At 37.1% G+C, this 24,129-nt stretch overlaps 1 protein-coding gene across 1 annotated transcript in view; it reads left to right on the top strand.

Annotated features, from left to right (window-relative positions):
* LOC112912909 (leucine-rich repeat-containing protein 7-like) overlaps positions 1-24,129 on the top strand; it is a gene marked incomplete at its 3' end in the record, with an annotated part of 122,052 nt that overhangs the window by 63,926 nt on the left and 33,997 nt on the right. Inside the window, 11 exon segments of the mRNA XM_072745170.1 lie at positions 4,437-4,506; positions 6,491-6,590; positions 9,047-9,171; positions 11,174-11,422; positions 16,249-16,338; positions 16,341-16,451; positions 19,509-19,620; positions 19,833-19,897; positions 19,899-20,014; positions 21,705-22,377; positions 22,379-23,386. Of these exon segments, the coding sequence (XP_072601271.1) occupies positions 4,437-4,506; positions 6,491-6,590; positions 9,047-9,171; positions 11,174-11,422; positions 16,249-16,338; positions 16,341-16,451; positions 19,509-19,620; positions 19,833-19,897; positions 19,899-20,014; positions 21,705-22,377; positions 22,379-23,386 (2,719 nt within the window).

Consider the following 24,129-nt stretch of genomic DNA (forward strand, 5'->3'; position numbering starts at 1 on the left):
CATATATGATGTTGTATGTTTAAATTATATAAAAATTATACACCCAAATTTATATGCCACAACCTTCCTATGTGCAAAAGGCATAATATTATGAATTCCTGGAAAAACTATAATAAAAAGCTACAAAATGTATTAATTAAAATCATGTATAGGAGTATGTATGTATCTATGCATATATATATGTATACATATACACACATATGTTTTCATGTACACATTTATGTCTCTAGTAAATTAACTGGGTAATGGGTGTATTGTCAATACCACCAGAATGCCGGTAAGAATATTGCCAATTAGTTAATACTCAAAAGTTGTAAAGTTCATACATTATTGTGAGGACAACCAAAAAAGAAAGAAAAGATAAGTCCCCTTTCTTGTGACAAAGGTATTATAAGGGTGGATAGGCAAAAAGAAAAAGCGAAACTGAATTCATCCATGTTTCCACCACAATTGTCCTCAAATAGAAAAGGATAAAAATAAATACCAACTAAAGATAACTGCTAAGTAGACAAAGTGATCATAGAATAGAATGTATGAACTCTATTTCTAATAACTTTCAGTCAGACAAATGATTGAACAAGAAACTAAGAGACTGCAACAAAACTGTCAAAGATGACTTTTATGGAACCATAAAGAATGTTCAGATGAGTAACTGTCAAGATACGTATACTAGTTCTCATTTGTTTGTTTAAGACAAGTCATAATAATAATGTGATTTTCAAAAATTATTCACTTAGTAATTCAATAAGATTCCCATGTAAGAGAATAAGACATTTTATTAAACAGTTTGGGATTTCATTTTCAAAATCAAGATGACGAGGAAGCTTCATAGCTTGGTACAACAAACCAACCTCATCTTCTGTCTTGACTGAGTTACCAGACAGGAAAATGAGGGAAATGCATTAAATGTTGTGCCTGACTTACAGCAAAACACTTTTCAAAATGTTCTAAGTATATTCTTTTGAATAAGATTAGGAAATATGGTCATGGAGATATCATAGGAGGATGGATTCTCTCGTAAATCCCATTACAGTCCCCTATGGAATTGAGCTCCACTACCGTTAACTTAGAGAGGGGTTTTCATAATGCATTAGAGCAGGCTCTTAAATTCTTAGTAAACTCAACTTTTGTTCATTAAGAGTCTTCATTATGATAGAGAAAATATGCTATCAATTATTTAAAATGACCCATTATTAGAAGTATTACAAATGAATTTATTTTTGACTATTTTCTGGAAGTATAATTAACATATAGTGTTACATTAGTGTCAGAAATACAATATAAGGATTCAGCAATTCCATACATTACTCGGTGCTCACCACCATAAGTGTACCCTTCATCTCCTCTATTGCACCCATCCCCTCACCCACCTCTCGTCTGGAAGCCACAAGTTTGTTCTCTGTATTTAAAGGTCTTTTTTTGTTTGTTTGTTTTCCCCCCCTTTGCCTGTTTTGTTTCTTAAATTCCACATATGTGTGAAATCATGTGGTATTTGTCTTTGTCTGTTAAGTGAAATAATCACTTAATATTATACCCTCTATAACCTCGTGGGACCTAGCAAATAGCAAGATCTCATCTGACAGGTATAAGGTATTTCTCATTGTGGTTTTGACTTGCATTTCCCTGATAAGTGATATTGAGCATCTTTTTATGTTTCTGTTGGCCATTTAGTATTGTCCTCTTTGGAAAAAAAAATGATTATTCAGATTCTCTGCTCATTTTTAACTGGCTTATTTTTTCGTATTAAGTTATAGAAGTTCTTTATATATTTTGGGTATTAACTCCTTATGAGATATATGATTTGCAAATATGTTCTTCTATTCAGTAGGTTACATTTTTGTTTTTTTGATGATTTCACTCACTGTGCAGAAGTTCTTTATTTTGGTGTAGTCCCAGTAGTTTAATTTTGCTTTTGTTTCCCTGGCCTGAGGAGACATATTGAGAAAGATATTTCTATGGCCAATGTCAAGGAAATTACTTACTGCTTGTTTTCTTCTAGGAGTTTGATTTCAGGCCTCACATTTAAGTCTTTGATCCATTTTGAGTTTATTTTTGTGTCTGGTGTAAGAAAGTAGAAGGGTTACTAATAAAGTTATTTATTCAGGAAATCAAGGATACTTCAGTAACTACCATGCTAGATGCTAGGGCAAAAGATATAAGACACTGAGAATCTCACAAATCAGGAACTTAAAATATTTGCTCAGGCCAGTTATATTAGCTTAATTTTTCTCCTAGTCCAGTGACTGGAACATAGTATAGAGCCAAATTAATGTTTTTTTTAATTAATGAACGAATCAATGAATCTTAAACTGCAGTTAAAATCAATATTCCACCAAAGCTGAGGCCAAAATTGAACATTGCTATCAGAGAAAGAACTGCCTGGATGGAAGGTTAAATATGAAATGTTATCTGAATGTTTTTACTATCACAATTTCAAATTTATAATAGATTTTTTTTTAAAGTTTGGTATTCTAATTGAGGAACCATTATTCCTTTGCACTGTCAACTGCAAGATTGCTCCTGGGGTCAACTTATTACACATGTGTGATATTAAATAGAGGCTTACTTTCAATGTAGGTTAGAGAAGGAGCAAGGAGAAGGGCGTGTAAGTCATCCTTCTCTAAAGGCTCCTCTCTTTATATTCTACATTTTTAACTGAATTGATGACTTATTATATATAGTATTATATATGATTCTGGAGATTTCCTCCTCATGTAATTTTGATGTGGCAAAATTGATATTCTCTATATGATGTGAAAAACTCTTCCCACAATACTTACTTCAGAATTCCTGGCTTAACTGAAATTAAATAAGTAAAAACTACCGACAGTTTTTATGTAATTTGGTTTATGTTATAAATACTAACATAACCAATTATTCTATAAAAAGAGAATTATGATATAAATTATTCTGTTACTCTTTATATTTTTATTTATGTTTTATAAATATGAACTCAAAGAGGTTATTATAGCTTCTAAAGGTACCTGGCTAATGCACACTGTTGATATTTGTATTGGCTGTCAATATCTTTTCGTATTTACTAAGTTCTTTGAAAATGTTCAACTGCTTTTACATATAAAATAAACAACTTCCATAATCATTAATTATTATAATATTTCCCATTTCCATTATCAAAAAACATGTACTCATCAATTGGCTGAAAGAATTCCAACATATTAAAGACTTAAGGGAATTTTTATTCCAGGTTCTATCTAAAATGTGTGCCTGTTTTCAAAAAAGAATACACAGAAATTGACAATAAATCCATCTGCATGCCTAATTATATCACCACTTTGCTGAGTAGCTATGATGGTAACCTATATAATCACAATTCATTCATCATGCACAATTTCAGGGATATCAGATAGTATGTTGAAATAGGCATTTGACAACTTGGCCCTCCAAAGGCTGAAGCCAACAATAAATAGATAATTTCGACTGAATACCAAAGCAGATGCCAAACCTCACATACCTCAAAGTGCATTTTTAAAGATTCCCTCTTGGAACACATACTACACGACATGCAAAGGGCGAGAGAACACAAGGACACATTTGGGAGTCAATATAACATTGGGAGCTGTGAATACCTTTAGGAGTACAACAAACATGACCCCATCCCATCATGGAGCCTACAGTTCTTTGGGGCAATCAGCCAGTAGAAAAGTAATCATAAAAATAAATATATAACTACAAACTATGGTATGTTCCATCAAAGAAAATATAAGGTGCTTTGTGACTATTGGGGAGAGTAATTTAAATGAAGAGTCAGGAAAAGCCTCTTTGAGAAAATGGCATTTAAGATGAGAGCCAAAAGACATGTGGGATTTAGTGAAGTGAAGTCGGAAAGAAAGAATATTCCAGAGTGAATAGTTTGGCTAATCCACACAGTGGGTAGATAGAAGGCCTGTCAGGTGGCCCTGGTGGGGCTGAGTTAGGAAAAGACTTGCAGGGATCCCTGGGTGGCGCAGCGGTTTGGCGCCTGCCTTTGGCCCAGGGCGCGATCCTGGAGACCCGGGATCGAATCCCACGTCAGGCTCCCAGTGCATGGAGCCTGCTTCTCCCTCTGCCTGTGTCTCTGCCTCTCTCTCTCTCTCTCTCTCTCTGTATGACTATCATAGATAAATAAAAAAATTAAAAAAAAAAAAAAAAAAAAAAGGAAAAGACTTGCAGAAGTTTCTAGAGAGGCGTGAGGGCCAGATCTTATAAGGCTTGACAAATCACGTCAACAACTTTGGATTTTATCCTAGATGTGATGGGAAGCATTTGATGGGTTGTAAAGAGGAGCTTTTTTTACTTTTTAAAGATTATTCATACTGCTTAAGAGAAAGGATTGGAGAAAAGAATGAAATGAATGTTACAGTATTTTAAATAATTCTTAATGAAAAGGAACTATATCCGTCTCCACCCATGCTATTAGAATTTTCTTGTTTTTGCAGATTGAAGAATTTACCATTCTCATTTACCAAACTTAAAGAGCTTGCAGCTTTATGGCTTTCTGACAATCAGGTAAAAACTTTTATTACCGGGTTTATTTTGTGTATTAAGATGAACTGTAATTGAAACTTTGAATTACTAACTTATTCCCAAAAGATACCCTTGACAATTACTACAAAATATAGATTCTTTATCTTCCAGAAGAGAGATTTTGGTAAAGGTAGCAATTCGAGCACGTATTTCATTGCTACAGACAATACAGTAGGATAATCCCCACCCTCTTTAAATACTTTGATTTAGCATCTGTTTCATTCTCAGAGATCTCACACACAAAATGATCGTTTTCACACCTTTTTACTTCCAAGTAGTACATATATATGTCCTTAGGGAGAGTTCTTTAATTATATCTCTGAAGTTAAAGAATAAGAAATCATTCCCACAGTCCCCACAGAATTATTATCCTACATGTTCCTCTTTTTCTCATACTTTTAATTATAATCAACTTAATTCTAAAACTTTATACAAGAAGTTTTCAGATGCGTTTTGCAACTGTTACCAGTACTTTCTGTGAAATTGGTTTGATATTATTTTTTATACTCACAAAAGTAGATTGTAATTGAACCAGTAATCGAGTGTTAACGAAGAACTTGAATAACTGGAAAAATAACAAGAAACAGTTGAAGACATCTGATTTGCCACAAGGGAAAAAAAATGGTCATAAACTATTTTGACACAGTTTATTAGTCTTTTTTACTTTTCTCTTGTAATCCTAAAATTTTGAAATATCTATCCCCAAATACGAAATAGCCAAATGAAAACAAGTCATCTTGAATTTAGCTTCTTATCATGATTTCCTGAGCATAAAAGCAGCATTACTGGAATTGTTCAGAATTCTAGGTATTGGACTACTTTTGTGAATAAATAAAATAAATCTCTACAAAATGTAAAATATAAGTGCTAGAATTTTTGTGTTCCGACATTCGTTAGAACACTTGCTCCCATCTGCTGAGTAAAAAAATTAGATTATCACTCAAATTCAAACCTTATCAATGAACTATAAGATTTTTCAAGGCATTAATATATCATTATAAATAAATCATTTCTGGATTCAGTGTGAGCTATGCTAATGAGCAGTCGATCCTGCAGTCTTGCATTGGGAAAAAAAACATCCCCTAATATCATGATTTATTATTCTTGTGAGAGAATGAACTGAACAGTAACTGCATCATTTAACTTTTATTTAGAACAGTGATTTAATGTGTTTCTGACTCAGTTTCATGAAACAGGTTGGTATCCCAAATCCCCTTTGTGCTTCACTCCTATTAATAAATGTCATCAAATAGGAGGATTTTTTTAAACATTAGAGATCATCATTTCTAGTATACTTATATATATATATAGCATACTTATATGTATAGTATATAATATCAGAGTTCTAAGACACCCTTAAGAAATAGGATTTCTAAAATCAAATTAATAATAAAGAATGAAATGTTACCACCCATAAGAAATGTATTGTTGACCTAGCAGATACAAAAAGTACAGCTGTTAATTTTTAGGTAGACTCTGTCTTTGGTTACAAGAATATCTCTTAAAAAATGCTTATGTTTCAACCTAATTAAACTCATAGATGATCTTGTAATAGCGTGAATTTGATAGCAATTTCCATCTGTCTTTTTAAAGGGCAGCAATTTGTGAAAATGAATGAGCATATAGAAGCACACCACAAGCTTACTTAGTTGAAATGATTTAAGACATCTTGGTCTCTTTAAGATTAAAGCTAACATTGCCAGTGAAGACGAATTGGTTTTGTAAAAGAATATACTAGAGAAAAAGAGATTCTCAGCTTGAAGACCTTAGGATTTGAGAATATTCCTCAGCAATAGCCTTAGTTCTTAGCTTTCTTATTTTTATTTCATTACTTTTTTTCCTTTCCTTTTTTTTAATTGTTCATTCAGCTCAATGAGGCGAGACTATTGACCATTATCTTAAATAAATGTAACATCCTTCATATTTGCTATCTTATTAATCTAACTCATATGTTCTTTGCTTCTAGTCCAAAGCCCTTATCCCTTTACAAACTGAAGCCCATCCAGAAACAAAGCAAAGAGTATTGACTAACTATATGTTTCCCCAGCAACCTCGTGGTGATGAAGGTAAATTGTCAGTAAAAATTTCTCCTATGCTTATATGATTATGGATAAAAGGGATTAATTTTATTCTGATCTCCAGCCAGGAATCCTGGCCCATTGGGTATGCCTATAAAGATAATTACATGACACATATGAATCATCCTGGGGTTCACCCTAAGCATGAATCTCATCATCAAGTCAAACTTTGACTATTTGCAGATGACAAACTTGCAAGACTCCACCAAAAAAAAAAACAAAAAAAAAAAAACCTGCTAGAACTGATAAATGAATTCAGTAAAGTTTCAGGATACAAAATCAATGTAAACTATAGTATTTTAAATAAACTATAGTATTTTAAATAAACTATAGTATTTTAAATAAAATTCCAAAAACATAACTCTCCCTCTTCATATATCAAAAAATGTTGATTTTTAGGAACAACTTCTCTTGGTGGATTGCAAAACATAGGATCCAGCTAAGTGACACGAGCTAAGAAGGGTCTGATCTTAAGGAAGTTTCAACGAACTGTTTGATTTTCTGTGTTCACCAATTTCATGAACACAGTTTAAACATTTAGTCCAGTGATCCCGGGCCCCACATTATTTCATGTTAAGTCAACCATAAAGAGATGACTTGAAATAATGATCATTCTTTCCCTTTCAAGTTAAGTTTCTCTAAATGATGTCCGTAGCGATGATAGGAATGCTTGTTGAAAACCTAAACCTTTTTTAAAATTAAAGCTTCTATCCTTTATGATGACAAATTTCATAAAATTTTTACAGGAGGTTTGTCCTTTACCATTTGGAACTCTGCCTAAGCTCCTTAGCCCGACCCAGGACAGGCTGCCACACGTATTTTCTACAGTCTTACAGTATTGACAATTCTTAGAAGAGTAAACCCACTTTAATCCACCCATGGATTAAATCCACCCAATCCACTTGCATGAGAACAACTTTTAAAAGAAACTATTTGTTTATAGATTCAGGGATAACTATAATAAATGTCCTTAGTCTTTGACTTATTAACATAAGTGAATTATTTGGGGATATTTTAGAATATTTTTATTCAAATTTTGACTTACAAAAGTAGGAAAAGGAAAAATTGTTTCCATTTTTTTCAGACTTAAGTAAAATTGATGTTTGGATTTTATGCAAGAAAAGTCACCATGTTTACATATGCTATAAGAAAAACAGAGTAAGAATTGTTTTTATTCGTGCAACTTATGTTTTCATATTAGTATCCTTAGATTGTCAAAATATTTTGTTCCAAAAAATTCATGGAAAAGTGAAAAGAGTCTCAGATTTGCTGATCACTTCTGAAATATGGCCTTGCATATTAAATCCCTCATTTATTGCAGGGAGTGAATGTAGTCAATCTAGTTAAGCAAGGTGTGATATTAAGGAATTAGCCTGGGTTTGTTTTGTTCTGTTTTCCTTTGAGGAAAGGAGAGTTGGTAATAGAAAAATTCTCTTGAACTTTAAGCAAGTCACCCTTGGCTTTTCAGGCAGAAGTGTAATAAATGAATTTTCAGAATCCTTTGGAACAAACAAGGAGGTATATGATAAAGGTCATCTTTTGGGAAAGAATTTAGCCCAAACTAAGTACTTGTCTTGCATTTTCATGTGATCTTCACATTTAATATTGGCAAGGAAGATATTACTATTAGTGTACACTTCAATATAAATTAAAGATTTATAAGCCACTTATTTTCCCTGTTAATTTGAGACATATTTAGACTAGTTTTAAGACAGTAATATTAAAGACTAGATTTCGATATGTTCACCTAAAAACAAGCCCACCTCCATTACTCCCCAACCACATACACCAAAAAGAAAAGCTTGCAATCTTATACGTTATACTGAAAAATACCAATGTTATGTAGTATCTTTTATAAAATCCTGATAGAGTCTAGTGGCTACAAATATGCATATGGGCTCTGTAATCACACAGACATGGGATAGAATTCTGCATTGGCCCAGAGAACTTGGAGCAAATCTCTTAAAACTCAGCTGTATTTTTCTCACTAACAAACTGAGGATGTATTAGTACTACCACTGGTGTCCTAGTGTGAAGATTTAAAAAGATCATATTTTAAAATGTATAGGTCAGCTCTCTTTATTATTATTATTAATTATTATTGTTATTATTATTATATCATTATCATCCTTTGGAGAGCCCATTCTCCGCACTAGGAAACTTTGTAATCCCGATATATAATTAATATGTACTTAGGAAAGCTGAATTTGACTTAAGGTGTAAAAAACCATGTAACAAATATCAAGGGAATTTTATTCCCTCTCTTTCTTTTCTTCTTTTTCTTTATTTCCTTCTTTCTTTCTCTTTATTTCCCCCCCCCCTTTTTTTTGTTTTTGTGCTTGTTTGTAGTACCTATTGCCATTTTTTGCATAGTGTACTAAGCTCTATTAATAACACTTCATGTAAAAAAAAAAAAGCAATAATACTTTGGAATCTAACTGTAGATTTCCAGTCAGACAGTGACAGCTTTAACCCTACACTGTGGGAAGAGCAGAGACAACAACGCATGACTGTTGCCTTTGAATTTGAAGAAAAAAAGGAAGATGACGAAAATGCTGGGAAAGTTAAGGTGAAACTTTTCATTTTGTTTCTTCATTACTTTTGTTTGTCCATTGTTATTATTAAAATAGACTTTGGGACAAATTGAGTGACCTGTGCTTGAAGGTCAAACACCTCTTCCCATCTCCTGGTGGTACCTTTCATTGTAGCAGGATGATAATTTGAGAAGCATTGTGTGCTTCAGAATGAGACTCAGGTCCCAATTCTGACTGAGCAAATTTGATCCACCACCCCATCTTACAGAGTAACAACGTGAAGGAGATTCAAGGTGAGAGAGAGCCAAGACAAACAAATCTAAGCATCTTATGATTATATTCTTGAAACGCTGACGCGGTTTTCTTTTAATCACTAAGCAAGGCGCCAGACAGACCCTATGAGACCAAAGTGTACACTCATAGGAGAGCCAGTGGATTAATATATTATATTGGCTTTAAAATCTCTGAAAGATTTTGTCTCTAGGGTATCCAAGAAGAATTTATGAGTTTTCTTAAGTGAGAAAACAAGTTTTAAAGGAGGCAAGTGCCTAATAGCAGGTGATCCTCAATTTTTTCACCTCGAATATATATTTTTTTAAATCCTTTATTGGAACTAATCTAAGTCAAGTAACAAGGTGAGTTTTAAAAATCTATATTTTTTCATTGTTTAGATGTGAAATGTCAGAACAGATTTTATCAACATCAGATCTTCCTATTATCATCCTGTCAACATCTTGAATCTCCAACTAATTTTGTCTAGTATTATTTGTGTACTTCTACCGTCATGGATACTAACAGTTCTCGCTCTGAGTGACTAATTGCCTAAGTGATTGTATGTGCATCCTATTAATAGATCTAGATTGTGTAATGTGTTCTTTTCTGTCCCCTCATTCCCACATTTTCTAAACTTTTTTCTTAAATCAACACACCCTGGAACCTTACTAGATTTAGACAGTAAGGTAATTGACAAGGCCTACCTCCACATCATTGTGGAAAATCCAAAATGAATTCCCAAATCAAAATGATGGTTTTGTTAAAGATTTGGGTTTAAAAAAAATGTTTCTGGATGCTTGGTTAGTGCTACCTAATAACCAAAGAAACATTTTTTTTTTTAACTTGTGAATTCTTAGGAAAAGCAATGCCAAACTAAAAATGAAGACCCTTACAACATTTCAGTTCTTCTTTTAAGATTTCATATGTTAAATCTAGAACCAATGGATGATGCATTCTATACTGGACCTCTGATTCATTCTTTTACTTCACTGAATGTCAAAAACTACATACTTATTCTTAAAAATCCATACTCTAAGGATCCAATAAGAAAATAGTACACTTAATATACTCTGGTATATGTGTCAATGAAAACATAAAATATGGTAAATGGAAATTATTATTTAGAAGCCCTGTTTGTGTGTTATGTGGTCGGGTTTGTTTATAATCAGAGTAGGTCCATTATACTTTAGATTACATTTTCTTTATGCTTATTTATATTTGATTTACTTATATTTTGGTGAAACAATGTGTTTCAAAAATCTCAAACACTTGGTTTTGACTAATTTGAATATCTCCAATGCCACTGGCTATTGGACAAATTAGAACACAAACAAACTTCTAAATAAATCATCATGGAAGTATGATGAATGGAATATACAGCAATCTTACACTAAATTAATCACACTTGGCTGGTTCATTACATATACATTAAATTTAGCACCACTTTACCTTTCATTTACATAAAATTTAGAAAGGAACCGCTGACCTATGCCATCAACTTCCAAATGGACTAGAGTATAATGCCCTACTTACAGAGTGTGTAGTGTAGTACGAATGCTGCCTTGTGTGAAGAAATTGTGACCCATTAGCTTCATATTGAAATTGGTACTGTTTTATTAGAGAGTTCAAACTAATTTTCTGATGGTTGTTTTAAATGCATTACCCAGAGTGAAAAAAAAAATCAAGAGTAGAAAAATGATAAAGTGAAAGTATTGCTACAGTGCTCCTCTTTCTCCCAGAAAATGGAGATTCCTTCTCCCACAGGATCACTCCTGCCAAGCCCCCTGGGAAAGGGGCCAGCGTGGGATTACTCTCCAACCTGCCAGACTGTCTGGCGATTGCTGCACACCATGGGCCAGGTGTGATCAGCAGATCCAAGATATGCCCGTCCCCCAGAATGACCCACAGCTGGCATGGGGTTGTATAAGTGGCCTCCAGCAGGAAAGGAGCATGTGTACTCCATTGCCAGTTGCAGCACAATCCACCACTCTTCCCTCTCTAAGTGGCAGACAGGTAGGCCTAGGTGTTTGGGGTAGGAGAATCCCCCATGTAGAGGCAACCTTGGAACAGTGGTTTATGGGGTATGTTCTGCATGATTTGGGGTAAGAAACGTTGATCCTATAGAAACCATCCAATTGCCAGTGTTTGATCTCAATTTAAGGTTTTATTCTTTGACATTGGCAATGGGGTGGAGAGAACCAAGTCAGAGGGGAGGGAACATCAATAATAAGGTGCCTAATGGTGGGATATATGGCATGATTTTTGAGTTGGGTGCTTCATTTTTATTTATGCTTTTATTTTTAAAGATTTTTTTTCTTTAAAGTGTGGGAATACCAATAGTCGGGCAGAATGTTGATGACACTATTGATAAAATCCAAATTGCCCCCACACGTACACACATCTTTGTATATCAATTCAGAGGGAGATCAAATAACAAAAACCTGATTCTTAAAATAGCATGAGATTTGAATTGATATTTGTTGAGAGTGGACTTTGAACACAAAGATGGGCATCTGTTGAAAAGCATCAATTTCCCTCTAATTTGAAGGCACAGATGATGAGAATTCCTGTAAGAGAAGATTGGTTTGGGAGTTGTGGCAAATAGGGCTTCCTTATCTCAGTGGGTTGGGTATTTAAAAGTTCAGTGAAAAAATATATATATATATATCTTAATGGGTTGTGAAAGAACACTACAGTTTCAGTAAGCCTTACCATCCATATGTAATGAACTAGATTCTTATTCCGTGTCTTATATTCTTTCTGCAATATAAGGCCAGCTGAGAATCCTAACAAACTCCTGTAAGTTTCCTTTCTGTGTAAAAGGTTCTGATTAATTCCCAAAATAAGATATTTAATGATCAGTAATCAAATCATTAACTATTACTTCTCTTACTGGAATTTACAGTCAAACCAAATTAGAATTTTATCATTATATAAGAAAACCACAGTTCTTTGAGAATTCAAGATACCATCCCTAAATGCCCTAGCTATTAATATGAATTCTTTCTTCCATTGCTAAACTTTTGAGAGTCTCCAACATCTTGCAGCTGCTATTTGCATTTACTGCACTTTTTTTTAGATCTGAGATATATAGAATGTTGTGAAACATTTCTATTTTTCTAAAATTAAAATGAAGTAACATTACAGTGAAAATCTTGCATTTTAATAAAATGTATATGTAAAATGAACAAATACTTTATGGTGAGTGATATACACAACATTTTGGTGAAAACAATTGATGATTTTTTCCCACCTATTTATATCATAAATGAATATACATATTTCTCCATCTCATATTAGAATGAGGGAGTATTTCTAGCCTATGTATTTAGAAATATAAAGAAGCTTTTTATTTGGGCATTACGGAACTATTGATCACATTGTGTTTATGATCATGTTTACTCATTTCTGAAGCACTGCACATGAGTTAAAAAGTAGGAGGTGTAGGCAAAACAATCTGTAAAAGGGTATAAAATATGCTTTTACAGAGCTTATAAACATAATAATTATAAACTATTATATTTTCATTTTAAAAGAAATTATAAAATTAGCTTTATGTTTTAAAAAATTGAAATTATCTTGTTATTTAACTCAATAAAATTTACATTTTAGATTTGCACACACTATTTCTTCCACAAGTTTGTACAAATATGTGCTTTACTTATAACAGAGAATAGCCCTGAGCCAAGTAACACTCCTGTAGCATAATCTTTGGAGTCAAAGACCTGAGTTTGAATTTGGACATTGCTACCTATAGCTGTATGGCTTTGGGCAAGGAACTTACACTATCTGAGCCCTATTCTAAGGTGAATAGGAACAGATCCTACGATGGGTTATAAAATCTAAACTACGTTTAATTATAATTAATTATAAATATTTAACGTTAATTATAATTATTTATTGTTTATATTTAAATCTATATAGTAAATAAAAATTGTTTATTATATAAATAGCTATTAATAAATTAAATATCCCTATGAAACATTTTGCATGTGCCTGGCACATGGTAGATACTGAATAAATGATAGCTGTTGTTGTATACAATCTGAAAAAAAGTCCAAACAGTTGCAAGTGGATTGGTATTTATATATACATATATAGTAGAATCTAAACTGCCAAAAGCTTCAGATTTTAAAAAATACCTACGTAGAATCTGATTTTAGAAAATAATATCTAATCTCTGCATAGAATTTATGCATTTTCAGAAACTTTCACAGTTATCTCATTTTAGTTCTAGATTAACTAAAGATACTATCGTTCCCATTTTACGTGAGCAGAAACTGGACAGAAAGATTAGTGGCTGATGGCTTGTTGGGAGTAAATCTGTGGCTTAAATTTAGGTCTTCCGACCCCAGGTCCAGCAAGTTCTGTTGGTAGACTAGTAAATGGGAAGCAAGGAGCTTACTGTCTAAGTGGAACAAATCCAAGTTTTCTAAGACCTGAAACTCCCGCAGCTTGGATAGGAGGCTCTTTAAGGAAAAGGATATGAAATAACCATGTAAATAAATAAGTATGGCCTCTCACAAGGCTTTGGAAAGAGCCAGTGCAGGTGGCAGGCCCTAAAGCTTAAGCTTCATTAACTTGATAAATCTGCTTCTGTTTCTAAATTTAAATATTTTTCAGAGATAAGGTACCCAATCATATTCTGGTGATGTGACCAAACTATCACATTAACTTGCTTATAAAATAACCAGAAAATATTGGCACTGTGGCCATTAGTAAATAGTCATCTAGTTTAGTAAATAGTCCTCTAATTGTCAGATGAGACATAGCATCTACAAAAAATAGATTACATTATTCAATGTGGAATTTAATTCAATTGAACACATCTTTTTTTTTTCTTTTTTTTTTTGCTTTTGATTCCATTTAGAAGTGTAATCTTAACATTGAGGATTTTTTAAGGTACATAGAATTTTAATTTAATGCCCTACATGAGAATTATTTTTCATTCATATACCACTGGTTATTAAAAATTTAAAGATGTTCATAATTGGCATAATCTCCATACCACTCTACAATCTATATTTTTAAATGTAGTTTTTTGACTTCTAGCCCTTTGCTGTCAAATACTGTTAAATGAGTTCAACAATATAACTTAAAACTTAATTTGTGATGAACATTTTTAATACCAACTTAACAGCAGATCCAAGAATGCATGCATCCCAATGGACTTTGTCTAGCATGGATATCATTCTTTTTATGTTTATTTAAGAATGCATTATAAATTAAGTACCCTGAGATATCTTTATATTACATTCTAACAACTTAACACTTTTTTTCTGAGAAGTCTAACTTTTTCCTGGGTTATATTTTTGTAGCTTTATGTCTATATATTATTAATTTCATTCTTATTTGTTTGAGTGTAAAAGACTAAAACAATATTTATACTAGCAAAATTATCTGGTTTTGCATCAGCTTTCCAAAAATTTACTGGAAAAATAATTTTATATTTTTAATACTACGAGGAATTTTAGAAGTCATCTAGTGAGTCCAATCCCAGTATTTGATATGGAAAATGATCCACGAGGAAGATAAATATAACAAAGTTGGTGGATTTGCTAAAACTGCAGATGAGCAAAAGTGTTTGAATTCATATTTACAATCCTCAGCTCTGTACCACCATCATAGTTTCTAACATCCCATGGATTACATGGGTGTGGGTGGGTGGCTATGTGTGTGCCCCCACACTTTCTCCTTTCCTCTTTCATTCCCACTCCTTCCTTCTCCAGCTTTGTTTTCGCCTCCCCTCCTCCCAACCTACCCCCACACACACTTTCCACACACATATACTCACTACAATCATATAAACCATTCCATTTTGTAAAGTTGGTTCTACTCAGATGCAAAAAGTCATGATGGTTAGAATAAGCCAGGCCAAATAAATCGGTTCCTTGTTTTTCTTCTCACTCCCTTTAAATCACATGGATAATTTGTATTTATTCCAATTTAAGCATATCTTACATACTCTGATAATGGGATAGTCTATCTGGAAGCGTCTCATATTTTCTCTCTCTAAATTAAATGTGAAGAATAATCGTTAATACATATGTTCCCTAAAGTCAGATCGATAAAGCAAAAAAATGAATTCAAGAATGAAAATAAATATCTGGGTAAATAGAAGCCAAAGTTTACATGTTCATCTAGACTATCTTAGAAAAATCTCCTCAATTTTTAAAGTTCCTTTTTACTCTAAGACATTACCTACAAAGCATATTACTTTATTTGGGTAAAAACTAAATATAAAAGCCACCCTGAAGCATATATTTTTTTTAGGTATTATTAGGAATTAGCTACCTGACCTTTGGATATAACATGCTGATTAACACAGAGCTGATGCATGTTTGGTAGCAGATACTGCCAATTCCCCATTTTTTTGATACATAATAAGCTCTACTTGTAAATCTCTTGGGGTCTCCTCTTATCATCTACATTGATATTCCAAAGGTGTTATTAACATGAAAATAATCATAAATAATTAAGATAGGGAGGGAATAGCCTCTAAAGTATAAAAGCAGCTGATAGTAATGCTTAAAATCTCCGGATTGCCAGTCACTCATATGTTGGACCTACTGCTACTTCAACGATCTGCAGGGTAGGTCTGAAGATAGAATATAATCCCAAAATCGTTTTTAATCTGGAAGGTGGGCAGGGCGGGAGGAAGCCCCACGAGGGCAGAATGTGGAAAGAACACTATGTTCTTACTCTACAGTACAGTTTCTCAGCAGCTCAACACTCACTATATTGCATTTGGTTTTACTACTGCACATAAAATGGAGTAGTTTTGTGAACGTGTTTGCCGAAGGTATTTTTATGTTAAATTTTTTTTTATAAACTTCTAGGTTGAAATAAACCTAAAACGATATCCAACTCCTTACCCAGAGGATTTAAAGAATATGGTAAAATCTGTTCAAAATCTGGTGGGTAAGCCACGCACCATGGAGTGCGTGTTGAGAATTCAAATCCAACTGCTAACACGGAGCAAACTGTGAAAGAAAAATATGAACACAAGTGGCCTGTAGCCCCAAAGGAGATTACAGTGGAGGTATTTCAAGGTTATTGGTAATTGCCAGTGTGGTTTGGATTTTTTGGAATTACTAAATTATATGTTTTTTTTTTTTTTTAATGATTAGATCTTCTCTGATAAGTGCAGTTTTCCCTTAAAATATAAATGAGTCTCTCTACTTTTTCAAACTATGAGGGTTGCATTTAATAAATTACAGGTAAATGACACCCTCATGGCCTAAAATTATTAATACAGCTCCAAAAGTTCCAATACACACAGAAGGAAAAACTTGCTCACACAGCTAGGCCCTGCCAGTAAGTGCGTGATATCATTTTCACTCAACTCTTTTGGCTACCCCAAACTTTTATTGTATGAGTCATTAGAAAAGACTAAACAAAGATTTTTTTTTTCCTTTCTCTGCAAATTTCAATAAAATCCTTATTGAGAGAGGTTTTTTTGTTTTTTTTTTGTTTTGTTTGTTTTGTTTTTTGCTTATTTTTGTCTTTGGGTTAAAACCTTTATAGGAAACACTACCATAAACAATGACAAAGAGGAGATAAGTTTGAAATTTAGCTTTTCTGGATCTAGACATGTAAAACTTAATTCCTATATTTTAGAATAAACTGATATTTATCAGTTTGTGTGGTCTGAAAAGAATTCAACTACATTTATGCCGCCTCTACTCTCTCATCCACTCTTCAGCTAATTCGGTTATCACCCTTTAATCTTCATTAGAAACATAACTGGTATGAGCACATCTAGAAGTTTCTATACCTACTTCTCAAAAATCTGGGTTCGTGAAACTCTTTTACAAATCTGCATTTCACAGCATCGATTTGTTGCATTGATTAAACACCAACTATCTATTTAGCACTGTGCTAACCACTGTGAGAGAAAAGAAATATAAAATGTGCACATGGTCCCCAAATAATTCAGAGGGGCAGAAGGAAAAGAACAAGCGATTCCTCGCTGAGCAGGGAGCCCGATGAAGGTAGACGCTTAACCATCTGAGTCACCCAGGCGCCCCTGTATTTATACTTCTATGCTTGTACAACTCTTTGTTTTGTTGACTAAAATCAAATTCCTGTACTTCGGTATCAGGTGTCATAAAAATATTTCCTTTTTCAAGTATTATTTCAACAAATAAGTTATATTTCAATTCCTAGAATGTTAGTACTAGACAGAAAATAGCATTAATTCCTATCATCTATTCCCTTCATTTTACTGATGAATTGAATAAAGTACAGAGAGGTACACTGACTTGCCCAAGATAATCTGATTAATAAATGATAAAGCAGGAATGGAATAGAAATATGTCACCCTATAATTGAAACATTTTTGACAAGCCTTAACATATTTTATGCCTTTTCATGGTACAATTTCTCAAACTTGTGTCTGCTTCTACTTATAAATTTCTACAAAGACGTGGAAAGACTTTTACTCTCTTCCGTCACCTTAAAACTTTATCATTAGGTTTCTTATGCTAAGTCTTTGAAATGGTCTTCAAAATCCATGAAAACACAGATTTCCCTCTTCATCTCCAGAATTTCCACCAACCCCACACTCTTTCCTATCCCTCTGCCTATCTGGAACTGGATTGTAAGTCTACACTGTCCTCACAGTTGAGCTCACTAGGAGGCAATATAAGGGAAGATTATTGGACATGAACCTGAGAATCCTGCCTCTATGCTGGATCTTGGTCTAATTAATCCTTTAAGCAGGGACCTCGCTGAGTCTCAAAATTCACTTGTAGGAAATGAAAGGGTTGACTAGAAATATTTTTTTAAGTAATTAACAAGTATCAGACATATACCCAGGTTTTTTACAGGCAAATATTCTCATACAAACCTAACCAAAACCAAACCAAAAAATAGAATTTAAGCCAGGAGTGAAAGAAGTAGCTGTTTCTCGGTAACACCCAAAGGCTTGAGCCTGTCACTCACTACGTGGGGCGTTAAAATTGTTTAAGAGTTTCTATCACTAATTAATTATCAGTTGGCATACATTGCACTTACTCTATTTTTGTGCTCAAGTATACTCTTTCTTTGATTTAACAAACTATTTCTAAATGTGTGGCATTAATGTTTTAAACTTGACAAGTAGCAATAAATGAGAAAACTGAAAATAACTTTTTGAATTCAAATTAGCCTAAGATTTAGGCAGAAAAGACATATAGATAACTGTTACGCGTAAGTTGATATCACTACCTCCCCATGGGCATAGACAAGACATTTTTATACGTAAAAGAAAGTGAAAACTTAGTATTTTACCACCCCCAATGCTCTCACTGTCTGGTTAACTGGAAATAACAACTTTAATCATAGGAGTTTAAAATTCATAGGCTTCTTAACATGTTCATTTGTCTTTATAAAGTTTATTCTTATACCAGTGTTGCTCATTACACTCAGTGAATGGATTTAGAATGAAGATTTAGCAAGCTAGATCAATCATGAGGAAACTAGAAAACTTTAGGAAAAGTTAGGACAGAACTAAAGAAACTGAGGATAAGATCACTTGGGAAACAGTGGGAGTTAAGGGGGGGATTGGCAGTAAGAGCAGGATGTAGAGGACCCATTTGTGCAGAGCATGGCTGATGAGGAAAAAAAAAATCAGTTGGTCCGTGATAGACTTTGCTCTGAGAACTCTTACGGGAGACCCCCCCCCCTTAGACTGCTGCACGTGTACATATCACCCACATGTATGTACGTACCACAGACTCACATACAGCTCATCCTAATTCAGTCCTGTGTAATTAGAAGATGTATCTCATCTCCCCACCTAGATGGTAAATCTCCACGGGCCGTGGGTGACATTTTGTCTTTCTTTGGAAACTCCACAGTTCTTTGCACAGTGCCAGGCGTATAAACAGGCATCCAAAAAATGTTTGATGAACAAAATGGACTCATTTAAATTAGAAAGACAAAACATCCTAGTACTGACTTCAGAGAAACACGTGATTCGTTTCTCCCCGTGCTCCACAGGGACTTAAATCCTAGAGCCCCATCTTTAAATCTGAGCCAAATAAAGATGTTGCCATCTTGGTTAACCAATGTTTAAATGTTTACTTTCCTTGTCCTATATTATTATATCTCTCAGGATTCTTTTGTTCATCCAGCTAATGAAATGAGGATTGGGGAACTTCACCCTTCATTAGCTGAGACCCCTCTGTACCCACCCAAACTTGTTCTGCTAGGGAAGGACAAAAAAGGTAACACTGTGAACCTGATGTGGAAAATATGCCACAAATGCATGTGCATGATGAATCACCAGTTGTAACGTATGACACACCATAGTCTATCGAAGTATTTGACAACTATATATTCCCAACATCGTTACGCTCTCGGGTTTTCATACTTGCTTTTCTGTGTTTCTTACTGTCAGTGTTCATAGCATTGTAGCATTTTCCCCTTTACGTTTCAGAATCAACTGATGAGTCTGAAGTTGACAAAACTCACTGTCTGGATAACAGTGTTTCCTCAGGCACTTAACTCAGACTACTCGCCTTCCCAGGCTTCCTCAGGATCCTCTAACACCCGGGTTAAAGTGGGGTCCTTGCAGACAACAACTAAAGATGCAGTACATAATTCTTTATGGGGTAACAGGTGTGTTTAGAATTTCCCTTTCTTTCTGTTCCCAAGTGCTTACTTTCAGCAACTTTTTAAAAAACGGGATCTTAGTTTTTGAATTGCGTTCAGCACATGAGTGGTGTAGAAGACAGCTGGAAGGGGCAGATAAGCAAACACGGTCCCCCTGGGCTTTCCAGGAGAGGAGGAATCCATTTTATACAGCAACCCGTTGTTTAAGGGAGAGATGGCAGGAGATCATCCGTTTGAGATGATAGGGACAGAAATCTTGAAAAGCTGAAACCAAGAATCCTGTTTGCCCACTACTTATTTATGACACACGTGGGCATCTCCCCATCCAAAAATGGGCTTACGGAATAAACTAGGATGCGTGGGAAGCACCTGTGTGCCCGGTACGGAGTAAACATTCAATAAAATCCTCATTGCTGTCATCACCGTCGATGTCATCATCACCCTTGTTTTATCACCACCTGGAAAAGTTAGGATGTAAGCAAAAGCATTTAATCTTTCCAAAATGATCCCTACTCTACCATACTTCCGTTTCACAGGTAAAAGCCAAAAGCCAAAGAGCACGATAAGAGTGACCCAGTGAGGTAGTAATCACCCAGTGCGGATTCTCTTGTTTTGTGCCTTGTTGCTGTGGGTTACAGTGCAAACAGCAAATCCAGCAGCATGTGGTGTGGGCGCCCATGATTCTTCCTCACGGCTTGCTGATAACCTCAGAGGTGTCAGCGATGCATTCTCTGGTAGTGAATGGATGACGATTTCTACCTATCGGTGCCCATGATACAAATCTTGACTCTTTCAGTTTATAAGTCCATTATTTGTGATGGAAGCTGAGATTAATGAGGTACTTTGGAAGGTTCCTCCTAAATGTCCTACTTTTCAATTAGCCAAAGCGCTGAAAAGTGTTTCTCTTGCTGATGGCAAATATATAATCCAATGTTATGAGTGTGCAAGTGGTGAGAATAAACCTAGAGAAACGAGCACCTTCTAGAAATGCTGGAGGCACTGGTATAAGCAAGCCAATGACCAAAAGTCCTGGTATAATATAACTTACATCCTGGGAGAACGTGCTCCCTGTACCGTGCGTGGGTTTAGTGTTTTCAGTACCTGGCCTTCAAGTAAATGTTATCTGAAGACAATCTGGGTTCATTAGATAGATCGAGGATCTATAAGAAAGGCAGACCCTTGACCGGTAGTTCGGAAAGAGACTGAACCAGAAATTCCAGGGAGGGGGACCAAGAATCAGGTGATTCTGATTATCAGACAAGGTCGGGACCTTTACTGAGGACCTCTCTCTCTCTCTCTCTCTCTCTCTCTCTTTCATCGCATCATCCAACAAACGTGTATTTTGACACCTACACTGTGCCAGGCGCTCTGCCAGGCCTGGAGAGGAAAAGTAAATACGTAAATACATCTCGGCCCTCGTGAGTGTCCGGTCCGGCGGCGGCCGCCCGACCATACACAATGGTAGCGTGTGTACACGCTGTTAGGAGGTGATGATTCCAAGGAGGAAATAGAAATCAGAGGAAGGCAAAGCGCTGGGCTCGGGGGTCGGGGGCATGACTGGCGCCGCCCGGCCAGCCGAGGGGCTGCGGGCGAGCCGTCCCCTAGGCCAGGCCGCGTGGCGCTCGCGGCTTGGCGTCTCCCCGGCAAAGCCCCGGGCCTTGCTGGTTCTCATGTCTCCCTCCCACTGTCTTCACAGGATTGCACCGTCCTTCCCGCAGCCCCTCGACTCAAAGCCATCACTCAGCCAGCAGGAGGCTGTGCTCCCGGGGAACCTACCGCAGCGTCCTGACCGGCTGCCCATGAGCGGCGCCTTCGCCGACAACTGGCCTGACGGCTCCCGCTAGGACAACACGGGCTTCGTGGCAGAGGAGGCCGCGGGCGACAGCGCCGGCAACAACCCTCTCTTGGGCTCCGAGTCCAGGAGCGCGTCCTCGCACGGCCGCGGGCCGCTGATGAGGCAGGAGAGGATCGTGGGCGTCCCCCTGGAACTGCAGCAGGCGGCGCACAGACACACGCCGGAGACGGAGGTGCCTCCTTCCAACCCTTGGCGGAACTGGACCAGGACCCCTCGCCCCTTCGAAGACAGCACCGCTTTCCCCTCCAAACTGGAGGCCGCCCCCTCCAGCAGCCCGCTGCCCGCCAGGAAGGAGCACGTCAAGGACCCCGCCGAGCTCCGGGGCCCGTTCTCCCCGGGGGCGCCGTGGGACTGTCACGACCCCAACCCCAACAGGAGTCTCAGCAGCGTCTTCTCCCAGATCCACTGCCGCCCGGAGGCGTCCAAGGGCGTCGTTTCCATCAGCAAAAGCACAGAGCGGCTCTCCCCGCTGCTGAAGGACATCGAGTCCAACAAGTTCAAGAAGTCGCAGAGTTATCGATGAGATCGACATCGGCACGTACAAGGTGTACAACATCCCCCTGGAAAACGATGCTGCCGGGAGCGACCACCTGGGCAGCCACGAGCGGCCGGACAAGCTGCTGGGGCCGGAGCACGGCATGTCCAGCATGTCGCGAAGCCAGTCGGTCCCCATGCTGGACGACGAGCTGCTCACGTACGGGAGCAGCAAAGGGCCCCAGCAGCAGAAGGCCTCCGTGACTAGAAAGGTCTATCAGTTTGACCAAAGCTCCAACCCCCAAGGAGCGGTGCAAGTGAAGGCCGACAAGAGGCTGCCGCCCCCCTTCCCGCACAGTTCTGAGTACGTGCCGCAGCCCGGCAGGAGCGCGGCCAAGGACCTGGTCAGTCCCAGAGCCCACAGAGGTTACCCGCCGGTGGAGCCACTGTCCTCCTTCTCGCAGCCGTCGGTCAGCGAGGACGCCGTGGCGAGCGCCCAGTTTGCCAGCCAGGGCGCCAGGGCGGGCTTCCTGGGGAGGGCCGACTCCCTGGCCAGCTCCACGGAAATGGGCATGTTCCGCAGGGTCAGTGAACCTCAGGAGCTGCCTCCGCCCGAGAGGTACGGCAGGCCCCCGTATAGGGGAGGGCCGGATCGCCAAAGCAGCGTTTCAGTGACTGAGTCCCAGTTCCTGAAAAGGAATGGCAGGTACGAAGATGAACACCCTTCATACCAAGAAGTGAAAGCTCAGGCGGGAAGTTTTCCGGTTAAAAACCTTACCCAGAGGAGGCCGCTGTCTGCGAGAAGCTACAGTACAGAGAGTTACGGGGCCTCTCAAACCAGGCCAGTCTCAGCTAGGCCTACTTTGGCAGCTCTTTTGGAACAAATACCATCTGACTATGACTTGGGTAACTATGGTGACAAGCCATCAGATAACAGTGATATAAAGACGAGGCCCACTCCTGTGAAAGGAGAGGAGAGCTGTGGTAAAATGCCTGCAGACTGGAGACAACAGCTGCTTAGACATATAGAAGCTAGAAGGTTAGACAGGGTATGCCTGGCATTTCTCTGTAAGAATATCCCTCCTGCCTTTAGTTTTCCTTGATCGGCCTTTCTCAGCACATGTAGTGAAGCATGAACTACATGACCGGATAGATGATGAGCATTTTCTGTCTCTCTCTGTTGCGGGGCAATTGATCATAAGAGTCTCTCGTGGGTATTGTTTAATGCTCTTCTCTTCCAGAGTCCCTGACCCGTAGGTGCATGACTTAGCAAATCGAGCCTAAGTATTGCTAGGGACAAAGAACCCGACTCCATTACGTGGGCTGGCGCTTCACTTGCTTGCCGGGCCGTTGAGGCGGATGCCCCTCCTAGGACGCACAACTGCTCTCTAGTGACCCAAAGAGTCTGATTTCGATTGAATCTATACGAAGTGGGTATCTCAGCCCCTTCCTGCACAGACTCGCTTACAGCAAAGGCAGGCCCAACGTGCTTACTACATGCCATACGGTTACCGCAATGGGACTGCTGAAGTTATTACTTCTAATGAGCAATAATCTTCCCAGCAAGAAACAGAAAAATAAAATAAGCAGAGATCGAATGCCCTCCTACACGGTACTGTATTTAATTAAAAAAAAAAAAAAAAAAGAATCCTGCCATTTAGGACGCTGATTTTTACACAAAAAGAGATGTCTACGTTCAGAGCATACGATAGGCAACAAAAATAGATGCTGTCTTTATGACGACTGCGAGGGTACAGGTTCTGTGTGGATAGTGCAACCGAAAGAAGGAAAT

The sequence above is a fragment of the Vulpes vulpes genome, unplaced genomic scaffold, assembly GCF_048418805.1.
Source record: "Vulpes vulpes isolate BD-2025 unplaced genomic scaffold, VulVul3 Bu000000691, whole genome shotgun sequence".
Taxonomy (NCBI): Eukaryota; Metazoa; Chordata; class Mammalia; order Carnivora; family Canidae; genus Vulpes; species Vulpes vulpes.